This window comes from Peromyscus leucopus, chromosome 2, assembly GCF_004664715.2.
Source record: "Peromyscus leucopus breed LL Stock chromosome 2, UCI_PerLeu_2.1, whole genome shotgun sequence".
Taxonomy (NCBI): Eukaryota; Metazoa; Chordata; class Mammalia; order Rodentia; family Cricetidae; genus Peromyscus; species Peromyscus leucopus.
In genome coordinates this window covers 28,450,332-28,476,402 of record NC_051064.1, presented here as the reverse complement: position 1 = coordinate 28,476,402, position 26,071 = coordinate 28,450,332, and the positions used below count along the sequence as shown (strand labels likewise).

The window sequence follows — 26,071 nt, the reverse complement described above, 5'->3', positions numbered from 1 at the left end:
TCTGAAGAGAACACCACACAGTAGCCTTTTCTTAGGTGAAGTTCATCTGTGACTTGGAACACTTTGTTACTAGCTCTGTGCTCTCTCTTTGGCCATGATATGGTCTGTGTCTCTGCACCTTATGGAAAAAGTTTAAAAAGGCTTTAGATTTATGTAGATGGCTTGAAAAAGAAGAAAAGTACTCTTGACAATGAGTGGTTTCCAGTTCTTTCCAGTGTTTGCTCACATTTGTGAAATCATGTCATATTGATTGTAGGGCACTGGAGATACTGACTGTCATTTTAAAATCAAGAGGAACCTGGAAAATGCATCTATAAGTCTGGAATCTTTGAAGAGCCCAGGACTGTTTGTTGGACTTCAACCAGATGGACAGGCAAAACCAGTCATTTATACTAAAGATGAGAACGTTTGCTTCTACCCACGTGTCATCCAGTGTATGTTTACCTCAAATGCTTTAAAGTTGTTTGACTTTATGATGGGCTATGTAGAATGTCTGAAAATTTCATTGCAGTTTTAATAAGAAAATACCCATTCTTAGACCTTTTTCCTTATACTAATACTAAAAGTGGTATGAGAAATACAATGAAGACTGTTCCCCACAAGTTTTCAAGTAATTAATATAAAGTACAGAATTTTGACTATCTTTAAGTCCTTTATAACATTAAATTGTGTGTGCACATGTACATAGTTATAGCTTATGTCCAGTTGACAGGAAACTAGCCAGCACAATTAACCCCTTGTCAACTTGACAATCAAACATATCACTGTTAAGCTATAAACTTTCCTTTCTTGTTCATCCCCAAGATCACACATTAATATCAACATCATAATATAAAATATACCAACTTTTAAGAGTCCCACATTCAAAACATTCAAAAGTTCCAAGTTTCTTTCAAAATTCAGTTTCTTTAAAACTTGAAAATCTATTTAAAAGTTCAACATCTCTCAACTGTGGGCTCCTCCTACAAAGGAAAAAAAGTTAAATATTCTCTAATTCCAAGAGTGAAGCACCAGGGCACAGTCACAATTGGATAAAAAAAAAAAAAAACCAAACTCCCATCAGTGTAAATAACTCATCATCCAATGCCTGGGATTCACTCTACATCCCATGGGCTCCTCCAAAGGACCTGGGTCACTTCTCTGGCTTGGCTCTCTGCAGCACACACAGTTCTAGGCTCATGTTGGCTCCACTCCATAGCTTCTGCTGTTCTTGGCAGTCATTCCACTGGCATATTCAAAATGCTGGGGTCTCTGCTGCAATTGGGCTGCACTTTCACTAATGGCCTCTCTTCCTGAACTTCAGTCCTGCCATAGAGTTCCAAACCTCAGCTGCTTTTCATGACCCTCTTAAGTGTTCAAAGTCAGTACCATTTATGTGACTCTTACACCACCAAGTTCTGTTGCCAGCATGAAGTACAACCTTGCATGGCTCTGGATCACAGTCTCAGTGTGTTCACTCTGAGGGAACACTTTCCAGAAGTTTTCACCTCAAGGATGATAGTCTCTTCTTAATAACTGCTGATTTCTTAGCTCCAGGTAACCAGCATCAATTGTCCCAGCAAAGAAAAGGAATTACTTTAGTGGTTCTGTTATCTTGTAATTATCAGCCCATTTTCAGCCCCAAATGACTAGAACCACACATTCTTAATTTAAAATATGCAAGAGCCCCAAGATAGTCTTCAAGAGACTCTCTCACTTCCTTCAGAACTTCACAAACCAGGTGTCTACCATCTGCATTCCTCTCAATATCCTTATCTTCTAGCCTCCCACGGAACAGCTCAGCAAACTTTGAACACCCTGTGGCTTTTTTAGCCCAACATTTCAAAGTCCTTCCACAATCCTCCCCCAAACAACACAGTCAGGTCTATTACAGCAATGCCCAATGATACTGCTAGCAATTTCTGTCTTAATTAGGGTTGCTGTTGCTGTAATAAAACACCATGACCAAAAGCAGCTTGGGGAGGAAAGGGTTTATTTCACTCACAGTGCCTGATAGATGTGTTAATTCATCATCAAAAGCAGTTACAGCAGGAGCTCAGACAGAGCTGGAACCCGGAGGCAGAAGCTGTTGTAGAGGCCCTGGAGGAATGCAGTTTATTGGCTTGTTCAACCTGCTTGCTTTCTTTTTGTTTTTTGTTTTTGTTTTTCAAGACAGGGTTTCTCTGTGTAGCTTTGGAGCCTGTCCTGGAACTCTGTAGCCCAGGCTGGCCTTGAACTCACAGTGATCTGCCTGCCTCCCATGTGCTGGGATTAAAGGTGTGCGCCACTACTGCCTGGCTCAGCCTGCTTTTTTATGGAATGCTGAACCACCAGCCCAGCCCATTTACAATGGGCTCTGCCTTCCCATATCAATAACTAATTAAGAAAGTACTCTACAGACTCACCTGTGTGGTGGTATTCTAATTGTACTGAAATGTGATTTTGATTGTATGTTAATAAATAAAGTTGCTCTGGGGTCAGAGCTATTAGAGCCATAGACAGAGTGTGGCGGTGGTGGCGCACGCCATAGATCTCTGTGTGTTCAGGGATACAGCGAGCATTGGAGACATATGCCTTTAAGACCTGGGGGGCTGTACATACAGACAGTGACGAGGCAGTCACGTGTTTGGGTTTACAACCAATGAGAAGGCAGAATGACTATGAAACAACTTACACACAGGAAATAGCTCTCTTTCGGGAAGTTAGGATGATCGCAGGAGGAAGGGTGAGATGTTAGCTCTGAGCTCTGACCTCTTGGCTTTCTCTTTTACATTGGTTCTGTGTTTCTTATTTAATAAGACGGTTGGTTACATCTACACACCTGCATACAGCCAGATCTTCTAACGGCATTTTCTCAATTGATGTTCTTTTCTCTCCTCTCAGAAGTCTTTGCCTTGCATCATGACTTTATATCCTTCTGACCTAATTATTTATATTTATCTGCATTGATTCCATTTAAACCTGAAGTTTCTGTGTTTAAGACCTTATAATTTTTTTTTTTTTTTTTTTTTTTTTTGTTTTTTGTTTTTTGTTTTTCGAGACAGGGTTTCTCTGTGTAGCTTTGCACCTTTCCTGGAACTCACTTGGTAGCCCAGGCTGGCCTCAAACTCACAAAGATCCACCTGGCTCTGCCTCCCTGAGTGCTGGGATTAAAGGCGTGTGCCACCGCCGTCGCCACTGCCGCCACCACCACTGCCTGGCTCTTAGGCCTTATAAATTGTTGAGCTAGTAAACGTGTTTCCCACAGACTGTCACAGAGTGACACCCCATTCAGCCAAATGGGTATGCAGTCTGCCTGGGGATCTCTGCAGAGCAGCAGATAACCTGAGAACACATAAAAGGTTGCAGGGTGGAGTAGATGAGTGAGGAAGAGCTAGCAGGAGGCAGTAAGCTTCTAGAAAAAAGGATGAAAGGGCACATAATAAGGAAGAAGCAGAGAAGAAAAGATGAGGAAGAACAGATAATGATAATTATAAATAAATTTATAAAAATAAATAGAAGAGGAGATGGAAAGAAGGGATGCCCTGCAGAAAAATGAGAGATACTAGGAGACCACACTTGTCAACTTATAGGCAAAAATCACATTACACACTCTCCAATCTGTCCTGCTGTAGACCTTGAGCACTTTGCATTTCCTTCCCTGTTTGTAAGGGCAACTTGTTATTTTAGTAAGAGCAAAATACGGAGACACTGCTTCAGACGTCTCATAGCACTGAGTCATGAACATCCTGATATGTATGAAAGCTTTGGTGTTTCCTTCCATGGAGTTCCTGGCACTGGTTTCTTATGCTTCTGAGGGGGAAATCCCAGTGTTCGGGAAGTTACATGTTCACACTCACCACAAAAACCTCTTGGCTTCCATGGCAAATTTGTGTGTTTCCCATCTGGGATAATGAAGAGTGTGACTGTAGAGTAAGCAGCTGCAACTGCTCTCAGAGGTTTATTTTTGAGTTCTTTTTTTTGGGGGGGGGGGGTTCGAGACAGGGTTTCTCTGTGTAGCTTTGCACCTTTCCTGGATCTCTCTTTGGAGACAGGCTGGCCTTGAACTCACAAAGATCCGCCTGCCTCTGCCTCCCCAAGTGCTGAGATTAAAAGGCGTGCCCACCACCGCCTGGCCTATTTTTGAGTCTTAACGGATACTGAACATTCCAGAGAAAGAAAACACAAAGCTTGGTTCTTATGTGCAGGGTGCTCTTTGCTGAGCAGGAGCCACCGTGAGAACTCAGTGTGGTCAGATATTCATTCTCAGCCCACTTCACTTTGCTGAGAATTGCTGAGTTACCTGTCAGGCCAGGAAAGCACACAAGTGGGTATTCATCTGTAACTTACCCTGTCACTCCTTTGTTTTCCTGCTCTGGCATTAGCTGGCTTCTCTGAACACTGACACTAAGGTAGCACTTGACTCCATCCCATAGCATCTGCAGATGCAGCATAGTGCTTGTTTCAGAGCAGGTAAATTGGGTGTATTCGTTGAATGTGCAAATGCTGTAACAGTCACACAATGATGTATCATGCCTGGGTTTTATTTTTATGTGCTAGCAATATGTACCTAATTAAACATCTCAGATTCTGCTTTGTCATATGCACATAAAAATAGTAACATTATACTATGGTAAGATTTTTTTTTTGCTTGAATTCATGAACATTTGAAATTGCAAGTGTGTGTATTTTCAGTAAATGAATCATATGAAAATATTTGTATTTGAGATGGGAGTTATTGGTGATCTTCCTTTGGTCCTTCAAAAGAATCCTTCAAAAGTGATGCAGAAAATGCTTAAAACCTCTCCGAGATTGGAGCGGGAGGTAGCTCACTGGTACAGTGTTCTTTAATGTGCAAAGCCTTAGTTTTTTCCCAAAGTACCACAATAAAAACAGTTCTCTCCCAGAAAGCTATCACAAGCTTTTGTGGGGATGATAGAGTGTCTATTAAAACTTTTTTTCAGTAATTACCCTAGTAATCTTTATAATTTTAGAATAATATGAATCTTACAGAATCTGAACTATGTAAATATGGTTGATAGATTGAATCTTCTCCAAGGAAGAAGCAAAGAATACTAAAACTTTGAAATTGTTGAGTCTTGAATTATTTGTATTTCAACACAGTCCAAGTCAACAACTTATTTTTACAACACAAGCTTTTTCACACTATTTTTTGAAATTCGGAGTAGAATGTGCCCAATAAGGAGCTTGGTGGAGAGGAGAGAGTGGTAGGAAAAGAACAGAGAGGCTTCATACTCCTGTAAGGCAAGGGCATTCTAATAGATGGGCTCTGCCTACAAACAGCAAGATCTTTGGGAGGTGATGTTTTAGCATTTGGGCTGGGAGGGCAAAGCTGTCCAGATCCCAGATGGTCTCTTGGCAGCCTTGTGTCCACACTGGACCTCCCGCCTCTCTTCTATGAAACGAAGACAAGAATACCTTAACACAGAACTGGTGTAAGAACCATGTGAACTAACATCTAAGGGTGTCTGACACTCCATGAGTGCTCTACAAGTGTTTGCTGTTATAGTAATTGAAGAAAATATTTCACAGTGTGTCTTTTATAATTTAAACAGTTGATAGATTTTTGGAAGGCAAGAAATAATATTTCATCATGTCTTCTAATCATTTTCGGCAAATCACATTATTTCTCTGTAACTTGATTTCTTCATGTATAATTTGGTTGAGATTTGATTTAATTATTGAAAATAGAGAATTTATAATAAAACCATTTCCCACTATCATTTAGCTGTGATAGACAGTTTGTATAGCAAAACTTCATCTTCTTTCATGAATTTTACTCAGAACATATGAATCTCATATATAAGAGAAACTGAAAGTACTCAAATTTATATGAGCATTTATTATGCTGAACTGGGCAGGAGGTTCTCTATCTATAATCCAGATACATGGGTTATTTGGGAATCTCATTCATTCCTATTACTCCAGGTAATACCAACACTTACAAACCCAAGTAATGAAACCTCCCTCTGTGTGGGGTTACAAGATCCTTACAACTCGAACCTTTCTGTGGTGATATATTGTGTACCTCAATAAAGCTTACCTGGGAATGAGAGGACAGACCAGTCACTAAATTAGACATAGAGGTTAGGCAGTGGTAGCACACACCTTTAGTCCTATTACACCTTTAATCTGTCTGGATCTCTGTGAGTTCAAGGCCACACTGGGCTATATGAGAGACACAGAACCAGGCAGTGGTGACATACACCTTTAATCCAAGGAAGTAATCTGGCAGGACACAGAAAGGTATATAAGGTGTGAGGAATCAGGAACTCGATCTCTTGAGGATGAGGATTTCCTAGAGATAAGCTAGTAACTGGCTGTTCTGTTTCTCTGAATACATAAATCTCAACAAGAAAGTAAGCGAAAAACAGATCAGATGTGACATCAAAACTCTTTGTAAAGTCCAAAAGATAGGTTCTATACTTGGACTGAGAAAAATGAATTTAAGGTAAGAGTCTGGGGGAAGATCCAGTACCAGAAAATTCCAGCCACACAAATAACAAAAAGGTCACCAGGCTAGAAAGCATGTCTGCTCCAGCCCTGTGGGTAGGAGAACAGGTTTTGTGTTCCTTCTCTTGAAGAAACAACCCTGTGTGCTTAACATCCCAGGCTCGCTTAGTGCACATCTGTAAGCACAAAGGCCTCCATGTCCCTACTAAGTCTTACAGATATTTGTTGTAAAATGTGTTTAGAAAGTTCATTTTTGCTTGATTTTTGAAAAAAAAATCTAAAAATAAAATTACATATAAAATCTAAGTGCAATAGCAATTCATCAGATTATGTGTACAATAATCTCACTTATAAAATGTGACAGAAATTCATTACTATAGTTGTTTGGTTTTTTTTTGTTGTTGTTGTTTTTTATATTGCTTACAAACTGTATGGCCGTGGCAGGCTTCTTGCTAACTGTTCTTATAGCTTAAATTAATCCATTTCCATAAATCTATACCTTGCCACATGGCTGGTGGCTTACCGGTGTCTTCACATGCTGCTGGTCATGGCGGTGGCTGGCGGTGTCTCCCCGCCTCAGCCTTCCGCTTCCCAGAATTCTCCTCTCTCCTTGTCCCACCTACTTCCTGCCTGGCCACTGGCCAATCAGTGTTTTATTTGACATACAGTCCATCCCACAGCACTTCCCCTTTTCTTTTTTTAAAAAGGAAGGTTTTAACTTTTATACATCTCCAAAGCCAGCTTGGTATATTTGGGAATTTGGGCGTAGCTTCTCTTACTACTTCCTGCTGGAGGGGGGCGCTGTATCTTAAGGGGACACAAAGAAAATTTTAGGATCATGGAGTAGTCCATGAGACTGTATCGTCTGAGCCAGTTGCCTTGAAACGATTCTGGATGTTGGATCATCTGGGCCATGGTGTCATCGGAGACCTTTCAGGTGGTCTTGGCTGGTCAAACCTGATGTATCTTAATCTGGAACAAATCCATAGCCTCTGGCTTTCTGTAGAAACAAAAGCAGAGCCTCTTTTCCAAAGCAACATATCCTTATAGCCAAATTTTGAAGTCAAGGTATCTTTAAAATATACATTTTGGCATAACTCAACAGCTTTTGCAATCAAATGTTTTTCTTCAGTTACGAATATCAAAGAGAACATAATCCAGATTCTCTGTGTGGTAGCCATCTTTATGTGGCTTATTTTTTATATTACCTTAAGCCTATTGCTTTAAACTGCAGCCTTTTAAGCCTGAAACGGCGCTGTGGCTGCTGGCTCTGTCCACTTCAGCTTTCCAACATGGCGGTGGTACGTTTTCCGCCAGCTCTGGGAGCCCTCCTGGGTCTATGCTTTTATCAAAGCAGCGTGTAGCCCAGAAACCTCTTTTTTTTTGTTTTGTACTAGCAAAGGCTAAATCCACCACGCAGCTTAATGTGCCACTTGCAGAGGCCTCATTCCCGCCAGGAACCCGCCAGTAGCTCAAACCGGCAGCTGCTGCTCATTTGAGAGAGACAATTAGGAAGCTGTTTTTAGCTCCGTTTTAGAATCTTTTCTCAGGTTTTAGGTGGAAACTCTTGCCCTCTCGTTGGGCGCCATTTGTAGCTAGAGTTTTCCTGCCTTGCCCACAGTCAGGACAAATTTTTGTCACCCGCCAGTCCCACAGCCGCTCAGACTCAACCAAGTAAACACAGAGACTTATATTGCTTACAAACTGTATGGCCGTGGCAGGCTTCTTGCTAACTGTTCTTATAGCTTAAATTAATCCATTTCCATAAATCTATACCTTGCCACATGGCTGGTGGCTTACCGGCGTCTTCACATGCTGCTGGTCATCAGTTGTTTGGTTTTTAATCTTTTTAAATATAAAACAAAATGTTTTTATTAATTGACTTTTTAGAGTCTGTTGGAATCTTGATATAACTGACAATATGCATATAATGATACCATCAGATGTGAATAATTAATTTTCTATAAGGAAAATTACAGTTCTTTTATTATTGTTACAATTATCATTTTACATTGCTGCTAATAAATTTTCACATTCAACTTTTGATTTTTTTAAATTTTAGTTTTTAAATTTAAATTTTAATTAATTACTTTTTTGAAACACTGTCTGATGTATCCAGGCTATTCTCAAACTCACTATATCCCCAAATAACCAAGGATGACCTTTGAACTACTTGTCTTCCTGTCTCTGCTTTCCAAGTGCTAGGATTGGACACATATACCACAATGCTCAGTTTTATGGGGTACTAAGTCTGAAATGTAGGGCTTTGTGTATGTGAGGAAAGTATCACCTTTCTTATGCTTGATCTTAAAGAACAAACGCAACTTAATTTTGAAATTCTAAACATAAGTAACACTTGTGAATAGACAGCTTCAATAGACATTGTTCAGCGAAGCTGGAGACATCTATTTTTGAAGCAGCCTCCCAAACTACTTGCTTTTTTTTTTTTTTTTTTTTTTTTATAGATGACAGAAAAGTAGCTAGTTTCTTTTTCATTCATAGATATGTATATATTTCTCTGGTTAGATATTCTGGTAAGATTGCATGAAGTTCTGTTTGAATGATGCTTTGCTCAGTTTTTTCTTTGAAGAAGGCAAAACAGCAGATTACTCAAGTAGCTCCCATTTAGAATCTGTAAAGAAAATATCTTGAATAAGTCATTTGATTCGTATTGAGATGTTAAGCTGTTGCTTGTTGCTTGGAATACAGAACAGTGAACAGGCTTTATAGGCATGCCGTTTCTGCACAGCCTGCTGGGAAGAATGAAAAGTCATTTTCTGGGAACTGTGTGAGAGGAGTGAAATGATCTTAATAGGCAAATGCAAACAATGGGAAAACTTAGACTGGATGCTGAGCATATGGTGAATATTCTGAGAAGAAATCGGGATTTTGAAATGATAGTGTCTTTCAATTTTTAAATATCTTAATTTCAGTTGGCAGAGAAAACCCAATGGGAATGTCTGCAACACCCAGCCAAGGGGAAGACAAGATCCATCTGTCAAAACACCAGAAAGAAACACCATTAGAATCCAAGGCCAGACACCCCTCACCGTTGTTCTCAGAAAGTAAGCAGCAGTCTTTTCCTCTTCTTTTGGTTTGTTTCTCTACTTTGCTTCTTCCCTGTAGTTGCTTTAGGAAGAACATTATATGATTTAACACAACCAAAATAATTTTCATTTCTACAATTGTAAAATTAGATGAATTGGGTGGACCATGAACAAAGTACTTCAAATCCTAAAGTTTTGGATTTCTACTTCCTATATTGTTTGATTATTTTCTTTTTCTCAAATATATTCTTACTAGTAGTTATAATGTACAGCATCCACCAAGTTCTGTGCTTTGTGATGTAACCATCAATGGACAGAAGGGAGCAGGACTCTTGCAGTATTGCCCAGAACTTGTGATCCTCAGCCAGAAGACTGGAAGTCAAGTTGTGTGCCACCACACCAGACTTTGACTCATTTTTTTCTTTCTTTTTTCTTTTTTTTCGAGACAGTCTCTGTAGCTTTGCACCTTTCCTGGAACTCAGTCTGTAGCCCAGTCGGACCTTGAACTCACAGAGATCCTCCTGCCTCTGCCTCCTGAGTGCTGGGATTAAAGGCATGTGCCACCACTAGCGGCTTCTTTCTTTTTTTAACAAGCCCATTTTTATATATAAATAGAATGTTACCTTTAACAAAATGGTTTTTAAAAATTACTTATTGGCTGTACTATTATTTCTTTCAAACAGCAATTGATAAAAATAGCCTCCTTGGCAAGATACGCCTACTAGTGCATGACACTATGACAGTAGCCAAATCCTTTCTAATTGGGTTTGATGCCCATTCTACAAAAGAAAACTGATGACTTGTACTGTAAGTCTGCCCAGGAGTCTGTAGCTGGAGAAGTCTTAGGCCCCAACAGAGAACTCTCTGCTGTGCTAAATGAACATGATGTCAAATTGGTGTCTCTCAAACATCATAAGATAATTTTTTTTTCTGCGGAGTGGGGCAGTTAAGGCAGAGATCATGGGTAGTCAAATTGTGGAGAATAAGTGATAGTAGGGTATTTGGCTTGAAATAACTCATGTACATCACCACCAGCAAGGCTCAGGGAACATTGTGAACATGGGATGGAAAGAATTTAAGAGCAAGAGAATGAGGAAGAGTGCCACAAAAATTTTCTGGGCATGATATGCTCATTGTATTATGAACTCACCAAAGCCATGATTACCTGTGTAAGATCTACAGAAGACCAGACTTGTTACTATTTTCTGATGCATGAATGAGGGCCTCTTAAGGTACTCATTCATGGTGTGACTATGGGTGGGTGGTGGGTTCTGAGGGAGTGATTTTCTTAAGTGGGATAGCCACTGATTAGTTGCCTACATTCCAGGAGGTAACTCCCACACCCACCCCACACCCAATATGCTCATGTGGGCAGCCTCAAACTTGATGATAAATAAATAAATAAATAAATAAATAAATAAATAAATAAATAAGAGAGAGAAAGAAAGAAAGAAGGAAGGAAGGACAGAAGGGGGAGGGAGGGAGGAGAGAGGGAGGGAGGGAGAGAGGGAGGGAGGAGGGAGGGCAGGGACAGACATCAAAATAGGAGGAGGCTTGTTGGAAAGAAGGTTTTCAGAGGAAGAGTGTGTAAGAGAATGTAATGGGGATTAAATGCCTCAAAACCAAAAAATACAGGTATGAAATTGTCAATGAATAAATAAAAAGTCTCTCTGATATGCCTACATCATTATGATACCAGCCATAGGTAAATCATCATTGTGACTTTTTGCTGTAATGGACTAATCCTAGACTGTATTTCCACACAACATAGATTCATGGAGCAGTGTGAAGAATTACTCACATGAGAAAAGTGCTTAGTTAAAATTTCTCATAGAAGAATTCAATTTGTGTCAGGAAGTAAAGGCTTTTAAATAAGAGTTGACTACTGCAAGCAAAATGTGACATGGTTCAAAATAGCATGCTAGCTGAAATCTTCTGAAATAGACTTTTTTTTGTGAGTGAAAAAAAAGCATAGAGAAAACTTTTATATTTCCTATAAAATTGCTCTTGTAAAATGTTGCCATTGTTAAAATTTTGAGTGGTAGGAACTATTGAATTTTTGAATGAAGCAAATGAAATATATTAGTTATCTTTGCATTACTATGACTAAGTACCACAGGCAATTGTCTTAAAAAGATAAAAGTTTTATTTAGCTCTAAGTTTTGGACTGCAAAGTCCATATAGTAGTATAAAACAGGAATTCTTTTTTACAGCATCATTTCATAGGTCAAAGGTAAAAATGAATTTTGAAAGCAAGTGGTTACATTTCAAATTGGAATAGAGATTGGAAAGAAAGGGAGAGAGGGAAAGGGGAATAAAGAAGAGGAAGAGGTGGGAGTCGGGGAAGGAGAGGGAGATTCCAGAATCTTCATTAAGGATTTGTCCTATAAGACATAAGGACTTCCTATAAGACCCACCCCTAAAGGTCTATCACCTAGCAACAGCATCACCCTGATGACAAAGGTCAGTCTGTGGACCATTAGCAGACACCTGTCTTCATTCAACATAACACTAAATGACTTGGGCAAAATAAAAGAACTAATCCTTATGATAATTCAGATGTTCGACACTGTTCTTTTGCTTAGTCCCTATAACGCACACACATACCCTGTGCCTAACCAATCAGCAATATAAGGTGTCTTAGGGTTACTATGCTGTGAGGAAATATCATGGGTGTCTTAGGGTTACTATGCTGTGAGGAAATATCATGACCAAAGCAACCTGGGGAGGAAAGGATTTATTCATTCTCAGCTCAACATTATCAAAAGTAGTGAGGGCAGGAACTCAAGCTGGACAGGAACCTGGAGGCAGGAGCTGATGCAGAGGCCATGTAGGGTTGGGTGCTGCTTACTGGCTTGCTCCCCATGGCTTTCTCACCCTGCTTTTTTATAGAACCAGGAACATCAGCTCAGGGATGGGACCACCCACAAAGGACTGGGTCCTCCCCTATCAATCATTAATTAATAAAATGCTCTACATGGTTGCCCATAGCTCTATCTTATGGAGACATTTTCTTTTTTTTTATGATTTCATGTTTATGAACTTTTATTACAACAGAATAGTAACCAATAAACATGAGCTTAGCAAAGAAGGTAACTACCCATTCCCACTTCAACTGACATGTCCAGAAGTCAAGAGAGATTCTTAAATGAGTCTAAATATAGACATTCCTGAACATGATCAGGGTTGGTCATGGAGCCCATGCTTTCAAAGTTAAATGATGGGAGTAAGAGACAGAAAAATAGAAGGATCCTGGCTAAGGGACAGGACACTTAGAAGGTGTAAAGACTCTTGCTGACTACAGAAACATGCTAAAGTTCTCACTAATGCTACTTAGAGAAGACACGAACATGTCAGAGACAGATGAACTGACAATCTCCCAGGGAGACATTTTCTTAACTGGGGCTTGCTCCTTCCTGATGACACTAATGTGTCAAGCTGGCCTAAAACTAGCCAGTACATAAGATAATACAGTGAGGAGGAATCAAACTTGGCCGTAGCAGTCTCAAAATATATTAATGAGTAAGTGGGTTGGATCAAACATTAAAGCATACAAAAATGACTACCAGCAGACTGGTAGTAGGCATTCTAGGTATAAAATAAACATTGAGTCCTGAATTTAGTGTAAAGTCTTGTAAATTCTTTGTTAGTAATTAATGACAACATGGGAGTGGAGACTAAAGACAAAAGGGAGAAGGCTGAGCTCACATTATTTACAGGCTGCTGACACACCACAGACAGCAGACACAGAAGCATCTCCTGTGACATGCTGCAAGGCATGTATGCATGGTGTGCTTGAACTTGGCCTTTTTAGGCTGCAGCAGGAGTGGATTTAAGAGATATATAATTTTGAGTGGAAAAATGCATTGAGCGTTCCTGTGTCTTTGCCACCCAGTCCCCACCAGATAGTTGTACTACTGTGCATTGCTTCTTTCAAGAAATACTTTCTTTTTGGTTTGACAATGTAGAAGTCACACTACATACATTTTGATTGAAATCATATGAAAACATAAAAACTTAGTTAAATTTACATGAAAATATAAGTTAAAACACTTTGGAAAACCTTTTGTTGCCTTTAAAGGCATTTAAAAGCAAATTGAAGATTATGTTTATCAATCCAGTCTTTCGGTATTTATAGACAAAAAAAACCTTGTCTTTGTTCAAAATGCTTAGTTATCAAGAAAGATAAAACTTTTCTCACTTATACCAGGGGGCAAGAGAATCAGAAGCTGACAACAGCTTGGTGTAATAATCACTGCACTGTCAAGAGCATGGTGTAATAAACACTGCACTGTCAACAGCATAGTGTAATAAACACTGCACTGTCAAGAGCATGGTGTAATAAACACTGCACTGTCAAGAGCATGGTGTAATAAACACTGCACTGCAAACAACTTGGTGTAATAAACACTGCACTGTCAAGAGCATGGTGTAATAAACACTGCATTGCAATAGCAGGTGGATCTCTACCATTACTAGAGCAGAGTTTTACTTTACATCAAGATGAATTCTAATCAGTTTTCTTGTAAGAGAGGATGTCAGGCAGAAATCTCTTTTTTGTTAAAAGTCGATATATTTTGTTATATAAATTTCAAACTTACATAAAAATAGAGACGGTATAATACATTCCCCATGTACCCATTACCTGGTTTAAATTGCTACCATAAGCCGATCTTGCTTGATGGCCCTTCACAGTATCTCATATCATCTCAACTGGGTCATTTTAAGCAAAGCTAAGGTCCCAAATCATTTTATTTATAAATACTTTAGAAACTCATATTCTTAAAAGTTATATTGTGAGAGAATATAAACTACTTCTGCCTAGTTTTAAGTTTGGAAACACTGCATTTAAACACAATCAGACAAAATATAGACAGGGAAGACATGATGTGAGCTCTGAACTGAACCTTCTTAAGATTCTTACAAATGAGGGCCACAGGGCCAATAGAGGGCGGTATGTTGGGGGTTTCCCCTGCAGTCATGGAGTCAGTACCTGCCTTCTGGTGCTGACAGGGTAGAAAGGCAGCCACACTGACAGTTTTCTGCCTGCTGTGAATGCTCAGGGTGCTGTTGGGTGTCTGTTGAAGCAAAGCCATTGCATCATTCTTATTGTTTAAGATTTGAATTAAATATTTTTGATATTATTTCACCATTTCTCCCTTCCCTTACCTCCTTCAAAAGCTTCCCATATGCCCTCCCTATTCTTCAAATTTGCATACTCCTTTTTCATTGTTATTGCCATGATATATATATATATTTATAATACAACTATATACAATATAATTATATACATTAAATAAACAATATATTACATATAATTACAATAATGAAACCTGCTCAGTTCGTATAATTCTACTTGTATGTATGCTTTCAGGGCTGACCACTTGGCATTGCGGCTTTCTTCAAGGACAGAAAGGTGCCAGTCCCCAAGTGTTAAAACTCAGAGAGAAATATGGGTGAAAAACATGGATTAAATTTTCCACTTGAAAATTAAAGCTTTTTTTCAAATCAGTAGTCCACAAATTAAATTTATTCTGAAAAAAGTAAAATACATAAAGCACAAAGCAAAATATTAAAAGCATCTACATAGGTTATGTTGGGTTTACAGTTTTATAATGTGCTCTCCAGTTAATAGGAAGTAACAAAAATTATAAGCATTTTGATAGTATTAAATACTCTTTTGTGAATCTACCTAATTGCTATAAGCAGTACAGTCAATAGATAGCACAAAACATATCCACTGGGTACTCTACTAACTTATAATGAGCACTCATCTGTACTGCATATCTGAATATAAACACACACAGACATTAAAAATGCTGTCTAGAAGTGGGAATTCTGGGTAATAGGCTGTATTCCTTTTTCTTTTTGTTATAGCTATAGTGTTGCTTTCCATATTAAAAAAAAATCCTCTCAGCATTGGGAATGAAATATGTTTACTGTTTCATGCTTGTACTAGTTAGTGTAGTAAATAGCATAAATAGTTGACATAAGTTTTCATTACTTGGAAGAACCTTTGATTGGAGAAGTTTATATGAATAATGTACAAATAATACCTCCACTTAAAATTATCTATTATTGTGGTGGTTTGAGTAGGTATGGCCCCCAGAGACTCATGTGTTTGAGTGCTTGGCCCATAGGGAGTGGTGCTATTAGGAGGTGTTGCCTTGTTGGAGGAAGTGTGAAGGTGGGCTTTGAAGTCAAGCTATACCCAGTGTGGACATAGTTGCTTCTGCTGCCTGCAGATCAAGATGTAGAACTTTCAGTTCCTTCTCCAGCAACATGTCTGCCTGCATGGCACCATGAAGATAATGGGCTAAACCTCTGAAACTGTAGGCCAGCCCCAATTAAATGTTTTCTTCTGTAAGGATTTTTGAGGTCATGGTGTCTCTTTACAGCAATAGAAACCTTAACTAAGATGGAAGTTGGTACCAGGAGTGTGGTATTGCTGTGGTAGGCCTGATCATGCTTTGTTTGGTGTCACTTGGACTTTAAGAGTTTGGGTTATGAAAGCAATGGAATGCTTTAAGTGCTGCTTAATAGACTTGTGTTCAAGGAGACAAACAGATTAAGAAATAAAATAAAGGGAGTGATGATCTCAGGACAAGACCCCACTCAGGTGAACCTCCAACTTGTGAAAAGGAATTAGGGAACAGCTTAGGTCCAGGCATGGAGGTGCATGCCTTTAATCTCAGTACTCAGAATGAGAGTTTGGCAGATCTCTGAGCTGAGCCAGCATGGTCTGTAGATCAAGTTTCGGGGCAGCCAAGCTTTGGCAGTGAAGGAAACCATGGAAAACAGAAAGCAGGTGAAGATGTAATTGAATGAGGGGTCCAGCCTCAGCAAACAGCAGAACTTGGTAGCCTTGGCCATGTGGTTCTGAATCTAGAGTTGTGGATAGAAGAAAGGGGTTTTGGAATCTTCCTTGGTGACCAAAGAAAGCTGCTGATGCCAGGCATGTGTCAGGGATGTCCCTACATGGAGGCCCAGAGAGGTGAAGCTGTGAAGTGAAGCCTGAATTGCCTTGGAGATCTCAAGATGTTGGAAATGCTAGAGCTGTGAGATATCTGTTGAGGAGCTACTAACAGGGAATAGACCCAGCTCAAGAGAATGAAGTGTGTTGAAGTCAACAAAGCAGAAAGTAGCTGGAGATCTGAATAGTGCTTTGAAATCAGACATAGAGATGTAGAGTTTGGAGTTTACCTGGCTGGTTTTTGGCCTTGCTTTGTTCCAGTATTTCCTTACTATGCTCTCTCTCCTCCAATTTGGAATGGTAATGTATACCCTATGTCATTATAAGTTGGAAACATGTGATCTGTTTTTTTATTTTTTATTTTAGAGGGGATTACAGTTAAGAGAGTGCATGAATCTCAGAAGAGACTTCGAACTTTGGGTTTTTAAACATTGTTAAGACTATGATAGACAGTGAGGACTTTTGAAGTTGTATTAAACACATTTTGCATTATGTGATTACTATAAGCCTATGGAAGCCAGGGAGTGGAATGTGGTGCTTTGAATAAGTATGGCCTTCATAGTCTCATGTGTTTGAATGCTTGGCCCATAGGGATTGGCACTATTAGGAGGTGTGGCCTTGTAGGAGTAGGTGTGGCCTTGTTGAAGGAAATATAGGTGTGGGCTTTGAGGTCTCCCATGATCAAGCTATGTCCAGTGTGGACACAGTTGTTTCTGCTGCCTGCAGATCAAGATGCAGAACTTTCAGCTCCTTCTCCAGTATCATGGCTCCTGCATACCACCATTAAGATAAGGGACTAAACCTCTGTAACTCTAAGCCAGCCCCAATTAAATGTTTTGCTTTATAAGAATTGCTGTGGTCATGGTGTCTCTTCACAGCAATTGAAACCCTAAGACAATTATTTTTATATAAATTTGTTTCACAAAACACATTTTGATCATTTCTTTCCAGTCTTCCAACTCCTCCCCAAATTTCTCTACCACCCTATCCAGCTTCAAGTTCTTTTTTCTCTCTCTCCTAAAAACAAAACAAAACAGAATCAGGAGAAAACAACAAAATACAAAAATGAAACAAAACAGACAAATTAAAATAAATAAAGAGGTAATAAAACAAAATCCCACCAAAATAACATTGAGTCATTTTGTGTTGGCCAACTACTCCTAGCCATCAGGTCTGCCCCTGAGTATGATTGATATTTCTAGGACACTTCAGTGGAGAAAACTGATTTTTTTTTCCATTTCCCAGATGGTATCTTGAGATGGTATTGTGTTCCCCAAAATATTGTACACCCTACACCCTAATAAACTTATCTGGGGTCAGAGACAGAACAGCCACGATATTAAACATACAGGCTAGGCAGTGGTAGCACATGCCTTTAATCCCAGCACTTGGGAGGCAGAGCTAGGTAGAAATCCGTGTATTCAAGGATACAGCCAAGCACGGTGACTCACGCCTTTAATCCCAGAAAGCGAGCCTTTAATCACAGGGAGTGATGGTAGAAGGCAGAAAGATATATAAGGTGTGAGGACCAGTAAGTATAAGCATTTGGCCTGGTTAAGCATTCAGGCTTTTGAGCAGCAATTCAGCTGAGACCCATTCTGGATGAGGACTCAGGCCTCCAGTCTGAGGGAACAAGACCAGCTGAGGATCTGGTGAGGTGAGGTAGCTGTGGCTTGTTCTGGTTCTCTGATCTTCCAGTTCACCCCAATACCTGGCTCAGGTTTGATTTTGTTAATAAGAACTTTTAAGATTCATGCTACAGTATCTATTGAAGATAGCTCCTTGGTTAGGGATGGAGCTCTCTGTTCACTTCCCCTTTTCAGTGCTGGCATTTTATCTAGTTTGAACATGTACAGGTCTTATATGTGCTGTCATTGTCTCTGTGAGTTTATATGTATATCAGTTGGGTTGTATCTGGAAATGCTGTCTCCTTGGAGTCATCCATCAACTCTGGCTCTCCAAATTTTCTACCTTCTTCTGCATAGATATCTGAGGCTTGAGGGGAAGGGTGTGAAAAAGACACCCTTTTTAGGGCTAGGTGCTGCAAAATATCTCACTCTCTATGCATTGTCCATGTGTGGATCTCTGTGTTATCATCTACTGCAAGAAGAAGCCTCTCTGATGAGGGTTGAACAATGCTCTGCTCTATGGGTATAGCAGTATGTTATCAGGAGTCATTTTATTTCTACGTCCCTTTAGCAGAGTAATAATAATAGGTTTGATCTTTGACCCATATAGTTTCAATTTCTTGGCCACTTTAGCAGTATTATGTATTGTTTCCATTTAATGGAGTGGTCCACAAATCTAACCAAAAAGTGGTTTCTTATTCCAGTGATAGTTGTGACACTATTGCACCATTATATCTTGCCAGTTTTAGTTGCCTGGTTTTTAGCTGAGTAGAATTGATGATTTCTTTTCTCCTCCAGCAGCAGGTAAAGCATCCTCTAGCACCATGAATTATAATCAGTAGGGATGAATCTTCTAGTTGGGTACCAGCTTGATTTTTATTTGTTTAATGACATAAATAAGTTGTATATTCAGCAATAGGGTCTTGCCAATAGGTTGTAAAGAGTTCCCAATAGTCTAGGCAATAACTTGTGATGCTTGGTTTTTTTTTTTTTTTTTTTTTTTTTTTTTTTTTTTTTTTTTTTTTTTGAGTCCCTTTGTTCATTGCCTCAACAAGTTTTACTTCATTCCTGACACTGGAGGATTTACTTGGTGGCATAAGATGTCCACTGGGCCATTGTCTCCCCATTATATGGCAACTCCATTAAAATTCCTTTCCATATGGCTTTTCAAAACTTCTTTAGCTGTAGTTGTCCTTCCCCACTTTCTTTCCTCTACCCTGCCCTCCCATTCTCCTCCCAATTTAATCCACTTTGGTTTCCTCTTTACCTTGTTATGACACTATATTCTGCCTTCTTTTCCTTGGAAGTCCACTCCTTCCCTACTATTCATTACTACTTACCTAAACTTTGTGGTTAAAAATATAACATCCACATATAAAAGAAAATATTAAATATTTGTGTTTTGGGGTCTGGGCTATCTCATTCAGGATGATTATTTCTGGAATCATTGATGTACCTCCAAGTTTCATGATTTCAATTCTTCTAAATAGCTGGAAAATATTCCATTGTGTAAATGTATTACATTTTCATTATCTAGTAATCAGTTTATAGACATCTATGTCACTTCTAATTTCTGGCTATTATGAATAGAGCAGAAATGAACATAGATGAGCAAGTATCTGTATAGAAATATACAAAGTCCTTTGGGTATATTCCCAACAGTGGCATATCTGAATCTTCTAGTACATCTCTTCAGCTTTTTGAGGCACCTACACACTGAAACATAGTGGTTATACAAGTTTGCATTCTAACTAATAATGAGTAAGTGTCCCTCGTCCACTGCATATTCTCCAAAATCTGCTACCATTTTTTTTTTCTAATTGATACTTCCCATTCTTCTGACTGGGTAAGCTAAATCTCAAAATAATTTTGATTTGCATTTTTGAAGGCTAAGGATGTTAAACAATTTTTAAGCATTTCTTAGCTATTTGCATTTCATCTTTTGAGAGCTTTCTGTTATATTTATACCCCATTTTAAAATTGGGCAAATTTTTTCTTGATGTCCAGGTTTTTTTTTTTTTTTTTTTTTTTTTTTTTTTTTTTTTTTTTTTTTTTTTTAGTTTCTTATATATTCCAGATACTAACTTTCTAGTAAATATGTATAGGCTGCCATTTTTCTCAATGATGGTGCCCTTTGCTATACAGAAGTAGTTCTTAAATGAAGCCAAATTAAACATGATGGATAATATTTTTTGATATATTTTGAATTTTCCCTGCAAGTATTTATTGAACATTATTGTGTTTGGGATATTTGTCTGTAATTAATTTTCATCCTCTCTCCCTCCCTTCCTTCCTTCCTTCCTTCTTTTATTTCTTTCTTTTTGGTTGGGTCTGTGTATTTTAGTTTTAGGATAATAGTGGTTTCATAAAAAGAATTAGGAAATGTTCATTCAGCTTCTATTTTGTTAAATAATTTAAAGAGTATTGTTTAGAGTTGTACCATCCTCTTGGTAGGTTTTTCCTTTAACAAATGGTTTTCTCTTCTGATTAATTTTGGTTTGAAGTCTATTTTGTCAGTTTTTAAGATCTTTATAATATTAATTCAGTTTAACTACTTTCTCTGAATATATGGTTTCTAGATGTTACTTATATAAATATTTCCCTTAAACTGTGAATCTTCATGCCATGCTTCCTTGACTCTGATGAGAGCCTTACCCTTTTTGAAGAGTGGAGAAAAGAGGTAGGGGAAGGGAACAGGAAGAGAGAAGGGAGAAGAAACTGTGGTTGGTATTAAAATAAATAAAAAAATTAATAAAGAAAACTTTATTTTTTTTTTTGATGAGGCCCTGAATGCTGACCTGACAGAATTCCAGACCAACCTGGTGCCCTACCCTCGCATCCACTTCCCTCTGGCCACCTATACCCCTGTCATCTCTGCTAAGAAAGCCTACCATGAGCAGCTTTCTGTAGCAGAGATCACCAATGCCTGCTTTGAGCCAGCCAACCAGATGGTGAAATGCGACCCTCGCCGTGGTAAATACATGGCTTGCTGCCTGCTGTACCGTGGTGATGTGGTTCCCAAAGATGTCAATGCTGCTATTGCCACCATCAAGAACAAGCGCAGTATCCAGTTTGTAGATTGGTGCCCCACTGGCTTCAAGGTTGGCATTAATTACCAGTCTCCCACTGTGGTGCCTGGTGGGGACCTGGCCAAGGTCCAGAGGGCTGTGTGTAGATGTAACCAACCGTCTTATTAAATAAGAAACACAGAAACAATGTAAAAGAGAAAGCCAAGAGGTCAGAGCTCAGAGCTAAAATCTCACCCTTCCACCTGCGGTGTCCCAGCTTCCTGAAAGAGACCTATTTCCTGTCTGTTCGTCTATTTATAGTATTTTGTTCTGCCTTCTCATTGGTTGTAAACCCAAACATGTGACTGCCTCATCACTGTCTGAATGTACAGCCCCCTAGGTCTTAAAGGTATATGTCTCCAATGCTGGCTGTATCCCTGAACACACAGAGATCTATGGGATTAAAGGCGTGTGCCACCACCGCCACACTCTTGCTATGGCTCTAATAGCTCTGACCCCCGGACAACTTTATTTATTAACATACAATCAAAATCACATTTCCGTACAATTAGATTACCACCACATTTCCCCTTTTCTATTTTAATAAAAAGAAAAAAAGCAAAAGGTTATAACTAACAAAAGGAAAACTATATACAAAAGTACAATAACTATATACAATATATACAAGTAATAAATACCTAAACAGGTATTTGACAAATCAGAGAAAATAATTCCATTATCTATCCTATTTTGGTAAATCCAAGATGTATCTAATGCACTTTCTATCCTAATTAATTTTCAACTATAACTAACTAATCTTCAACCATAACTAACTAATCTTCAACTCCCTCAGAGACCCAAGAAGGGAATAATATTAGCTAACAAAAAGAAAAACAGGAAGTACATGCAAGCAACTTCCAAAAAATTTGTGAGTTGACAGAAACAGCCAGCTGCCTGGACAGTCACCTGAGGTTTCTCCGCAGTGTTGGGGCATCATCTTCAGCCTATAGGCTTAGTGTATCTGACAGACTCATTTGTGATGTAGGATGTACACAAGGTCAACAGTTCAACCTCACATTGGGTGAGAGCAGTCCATGTACCAGAAACACCTGAATTCCACTAGTGTCCTGTCATGATTCAGGATTTTAAATTCTGGAAATTGTTGACAGTTTTTTAATTCAGCTGTTCATTCTTCTTGGCTGTGTATATATGGCTTCATCTCAGCATCCCCTTCTTCTCCACATCCCTCTATTAAATGCCAGTCTACTTTTGAGAGGCATGAGCTTTTAGCTGCTGTTCCATTGCACAACAGTAGCCATCAGTCCTCTGCCTGTTCAGCTGCCTTCGAAGAAAAGGGCACTGTACCTTTTCCGGATTGCGAAGGCCACTTCAGGGATGGGGCCATATTGTCCTGGCCTCAGAAGATGCCTTTTGATAAAGCCATAGCCACACTTGTTTTGGCAAGAATCAGTAGTCCTTTGTTTCGTGTTCTGTCTGTCCATTTTGTCCTGTTGATACGAGGATACTTTGTTGTCCAGTGGTTAACTTTTGCCACAATGAAAGTTGACTCCATATGCAGTTTCTTCAATGCCCATATTTTCTCTGAAGTAGATTGGTACTGCCAGGAGCCGACATGTCACAAAAAGAAAAATTTTCTAAGTTATTAAAACATTTTAAATGCCATATTCTATAGATCTCTGAAGGGTTTGAAGATGACCTGTCTAAAACATCTCTGCTCAATTTTTACAACATATCTAATATGACTACAAGTTCTATTGTAATGTCTAACTACTAACTTTCATTTCTTTATATCCTAATAGTTGGTAATAATAACATTCAAGGATCAGAAATTTGCATTACATTGTTAAATGAATGGTATAAATACAATTAGAAATATACATATAGCATTTTCTAACAATATCAGTTTCAAATTTGTATACAATATAAAACAATTCAATCCAATGTAAAGTATTAGTAATTGTCTTTTTCTTTTCTTTCTTTCTTTCTTTCTTTCTTTCTTTCTTTCTTTCTTTCTTTCTTTCTTTCTTCTTTCTTTCTTTCTTTCTTTCTTTCTTTCTTTTTTTTTTTAAACAAGAACCTTAAATCTAATCTCCTTTGCTTAGCCTTTTTCTTAACCCTTGACAATAACTTGTAACCAACCCCCCTAAACACTGAAAATTATCCCAGACCAAAAACCCATTAAAAAGACCAAAAAACCACCCGCCCCACACCACTCTTTGGGAATGTGGGCGTCGTATTCTTAAAATTGCTTCCTGCTGGGTATGGGCGAAGTTTTCTTTATCCTGAAAGAAAAATTTTAGGTTAATTGTCAAATTCTAGGAAAGGTAACTATATCCTTCATTATCCAGTCTATGTATAATGCCAAAGTTCAGGGTTTATCTCAAGTCCTTATTCAAGTAGTCTTTGAGACTGGATCATCTCAGCTAGTCATCTCAAAATTGCTCTGAGCACCTTGTAGTTCAAAGCTGATCTGTGGATGATGTTTGTCAGCTTAATGATATTATTATTGTCCAAGACCCCCTGAAAGATATCCGATGACACCATGGCCCAGATGATCCAACATCCAGAACGGTTTCAAGGCAACTGGCTCCCACAATACAGCCTCAAGGACTACCCCATAGGCCTAAAATTTTCTTTGTATCCCCATAAGATACAGCGCCCCCCTCCAGCAGGAAGTAGTAAGAGATGCTACGCCCAAATTCCCAAATATACCAAGCTGGCTTTAGAGGTGGAATTGGCTCACTCCCCCTCTAAACCCAGACATATTGCTTAAAAAAAAATGGTTAAGAGATTCTTGTGTCCCAAATCAGAAGAGCCCTCTGGTGTGGGACAGACAAAAACCAATATTTTTATTTAAAACAGGTTGATTATAAATGTGATCTCTTTCTAAAAAAGAAAAAGGGGATATGATTAGATATATAGGAGGATATGGAGATGATAAGATAAAAGGGTAGATTAATGAACCTACTTTTAAAGAAAAACTTGTTTAAAATGTTTTACATTGGTATAGATTTTAGTTTATGTTTAAAATGTTTTACATTGGTATAAATTTTAGTTTATTGATACAAACTTGAAGTTAATTTTGTTATACTGTATATATATATTTCTATTCTTGTTTGAGGTATTATGTTTATGTAACTCATTCAAAATTGTAATGGATAATTAAAAATAGATTAATAATTAGTCATCTATGATAATCATATTTGTAGCCATGTTAGTTAAGTCTTCTAGGTATACATAGATATATTTCAGATAGATAGGTAATCTTTAAACACTTCATAGACCTAGAGAATATGGCATTTAAATAACTTAAAATTCTGTTGACGTGAGACACAATTGCTCCTGGCTGCACCAATTGATCCCGAGAGAATGTTGGGCTTCTAAGACATTTCCATTTGGAAGTTTGTCTTTTTGGCACAAAATGGCCTACTGGCCAAAGAACTGCCCTTGCCTTGATGGCTGACAGTACAAATATAATGCTGTCCTTTCTGGACAAGCAGGACACAAGGAAAGCGACCACTGTACTCTGCCAAGACAGGGTAAGATGGTCTCTCAGAATTCCTGCTTCTAAAAATGGTCTGTCAGATACTCTAGGCCTGTAGCCAATTTAAATGCACCAACAATGCTGAGAAACATTAGGTGACTGTCCAGGCTGCCAGATGTCTTGGTCTACTTTTGCAAGATTCCCGAAAGTTGCTTGCATCCATCTACCATTTCTCAGGTACCATTATCTTCCTTCTCAGGTCTTTGATGTGGTTGAAAACTAGATAGTTGTAATTTCCTCAGTTATGATAAAAGATAAGTTGATATAAAACCTTAAACTCACAAATATAAGATAGATAGGACATCTTCTTTAATATTGTAACTATAATTCTTGCTCGGTAATTGCTTTGTTATATGTAATTTTACCATGTTAAAGTTAAAACCTTCCTTTTTAAAAAAAGAAAAAAAGGGGAAGTGCTGTGGATATTGCTCTATATAAATAAAACACTGATGGCCAGTGACCAGGCAGGAAGTATAGGCGGGACAAAGAGAGAGGAGAATTGGGGAAACAGGAAGAAGGAGGAGAGACACTACAGCCACCGCCAGGACAAGCAGCATGTGAAGACGCTGGTAAGCCACCAGCCACGTGGCAAGGTATAGATTTATAGAAATGGGTTAATTTAAGATAAAAGAACAGTTAGCAAGAAGCCTGCCACGGCCATACAGTTTATAAGTGATATAAGCGTCTGAGTGATTATTTTATAAGTGGATTGTGGGACTGTGGGGCTTGGGGAACCTGGAGAGAAGCTCTCCAGCAACAGCTGTGTGCATGCTGAGCAACACCACAGCCATCCCTGAGGCCTGGGCTTGCCTAGATCACAAGTTTGATCTGATGTATGCCAAGCGTGCCTTTGTGCACTGGTATGTGGGTGAGGGCATGGAGGAGGGGGAGTTCTCTGAGGCCCGTGAGGACATGGCTGCCCTGGAGAAGGATTATGAGGAAGTGGGTGAGGATTCTGTTGAAGGAGAGGGTGAGGAAGAAGGAGAGGAATACTAATCCATCCTGTAAACCCCTGGATCATGTCAAACTCCCAGAACTTCAACATTAGCTGACAGGCAGCACTGATGCTTCTTACTGTGTTACCTTCAATTCTGTGATCATGTCTTCTCCATGTGTCCCTGTATGTGTTTTCCATGATGTCTCAAAGTAAAAGCTTTAAGAAAAAAACTTCAAAACTCTTCTCATGAAGTGGGAACAATGTAGAATGATGGCATTCCTTTAATGTTAGTTGAAAGTCTGTACATAGTACTTCTACTTTAAGGACATTTTAAATATCTTCATTTCATTTCTTCTGTATATTGAATTGTGTATGGTACACTTAACACAGAGCTCAAAAATAGTCTTGATAAATGGTCATTATTGGGCATAGGAGATGGCTTAGTAAATAAAGTAATTGCCATGTAAACATGAGGACCTGA

The 26,071-nt window shown here is 38.7% G+C and overlaps 1 protein-coding gene across 1 annotated transcript in view; it reads left to right on the top strand.

The window, feature by feature from the left end:
* Window positions 1–26,071, top strand: part of Rp1 (RP1 axonemal microtubule associated) — a 294,119-nt gene that overhangs the window by 198,574 nt on the left and 69,474 nt on the right. The window contains exons 16-17 of the mRNA XM_037202448.1: window positions 257–434; window positions 9,366–9,497. Of these exons, the coding sequence (XP_037058343.1) occupies window positions 257–434; window positions 9,366–9,497 (310 nt within the window). The remainder of the gene's footprint in view (window positions 1–256; window positions 435–9,365; window positions 9,498–26,071) is intronic.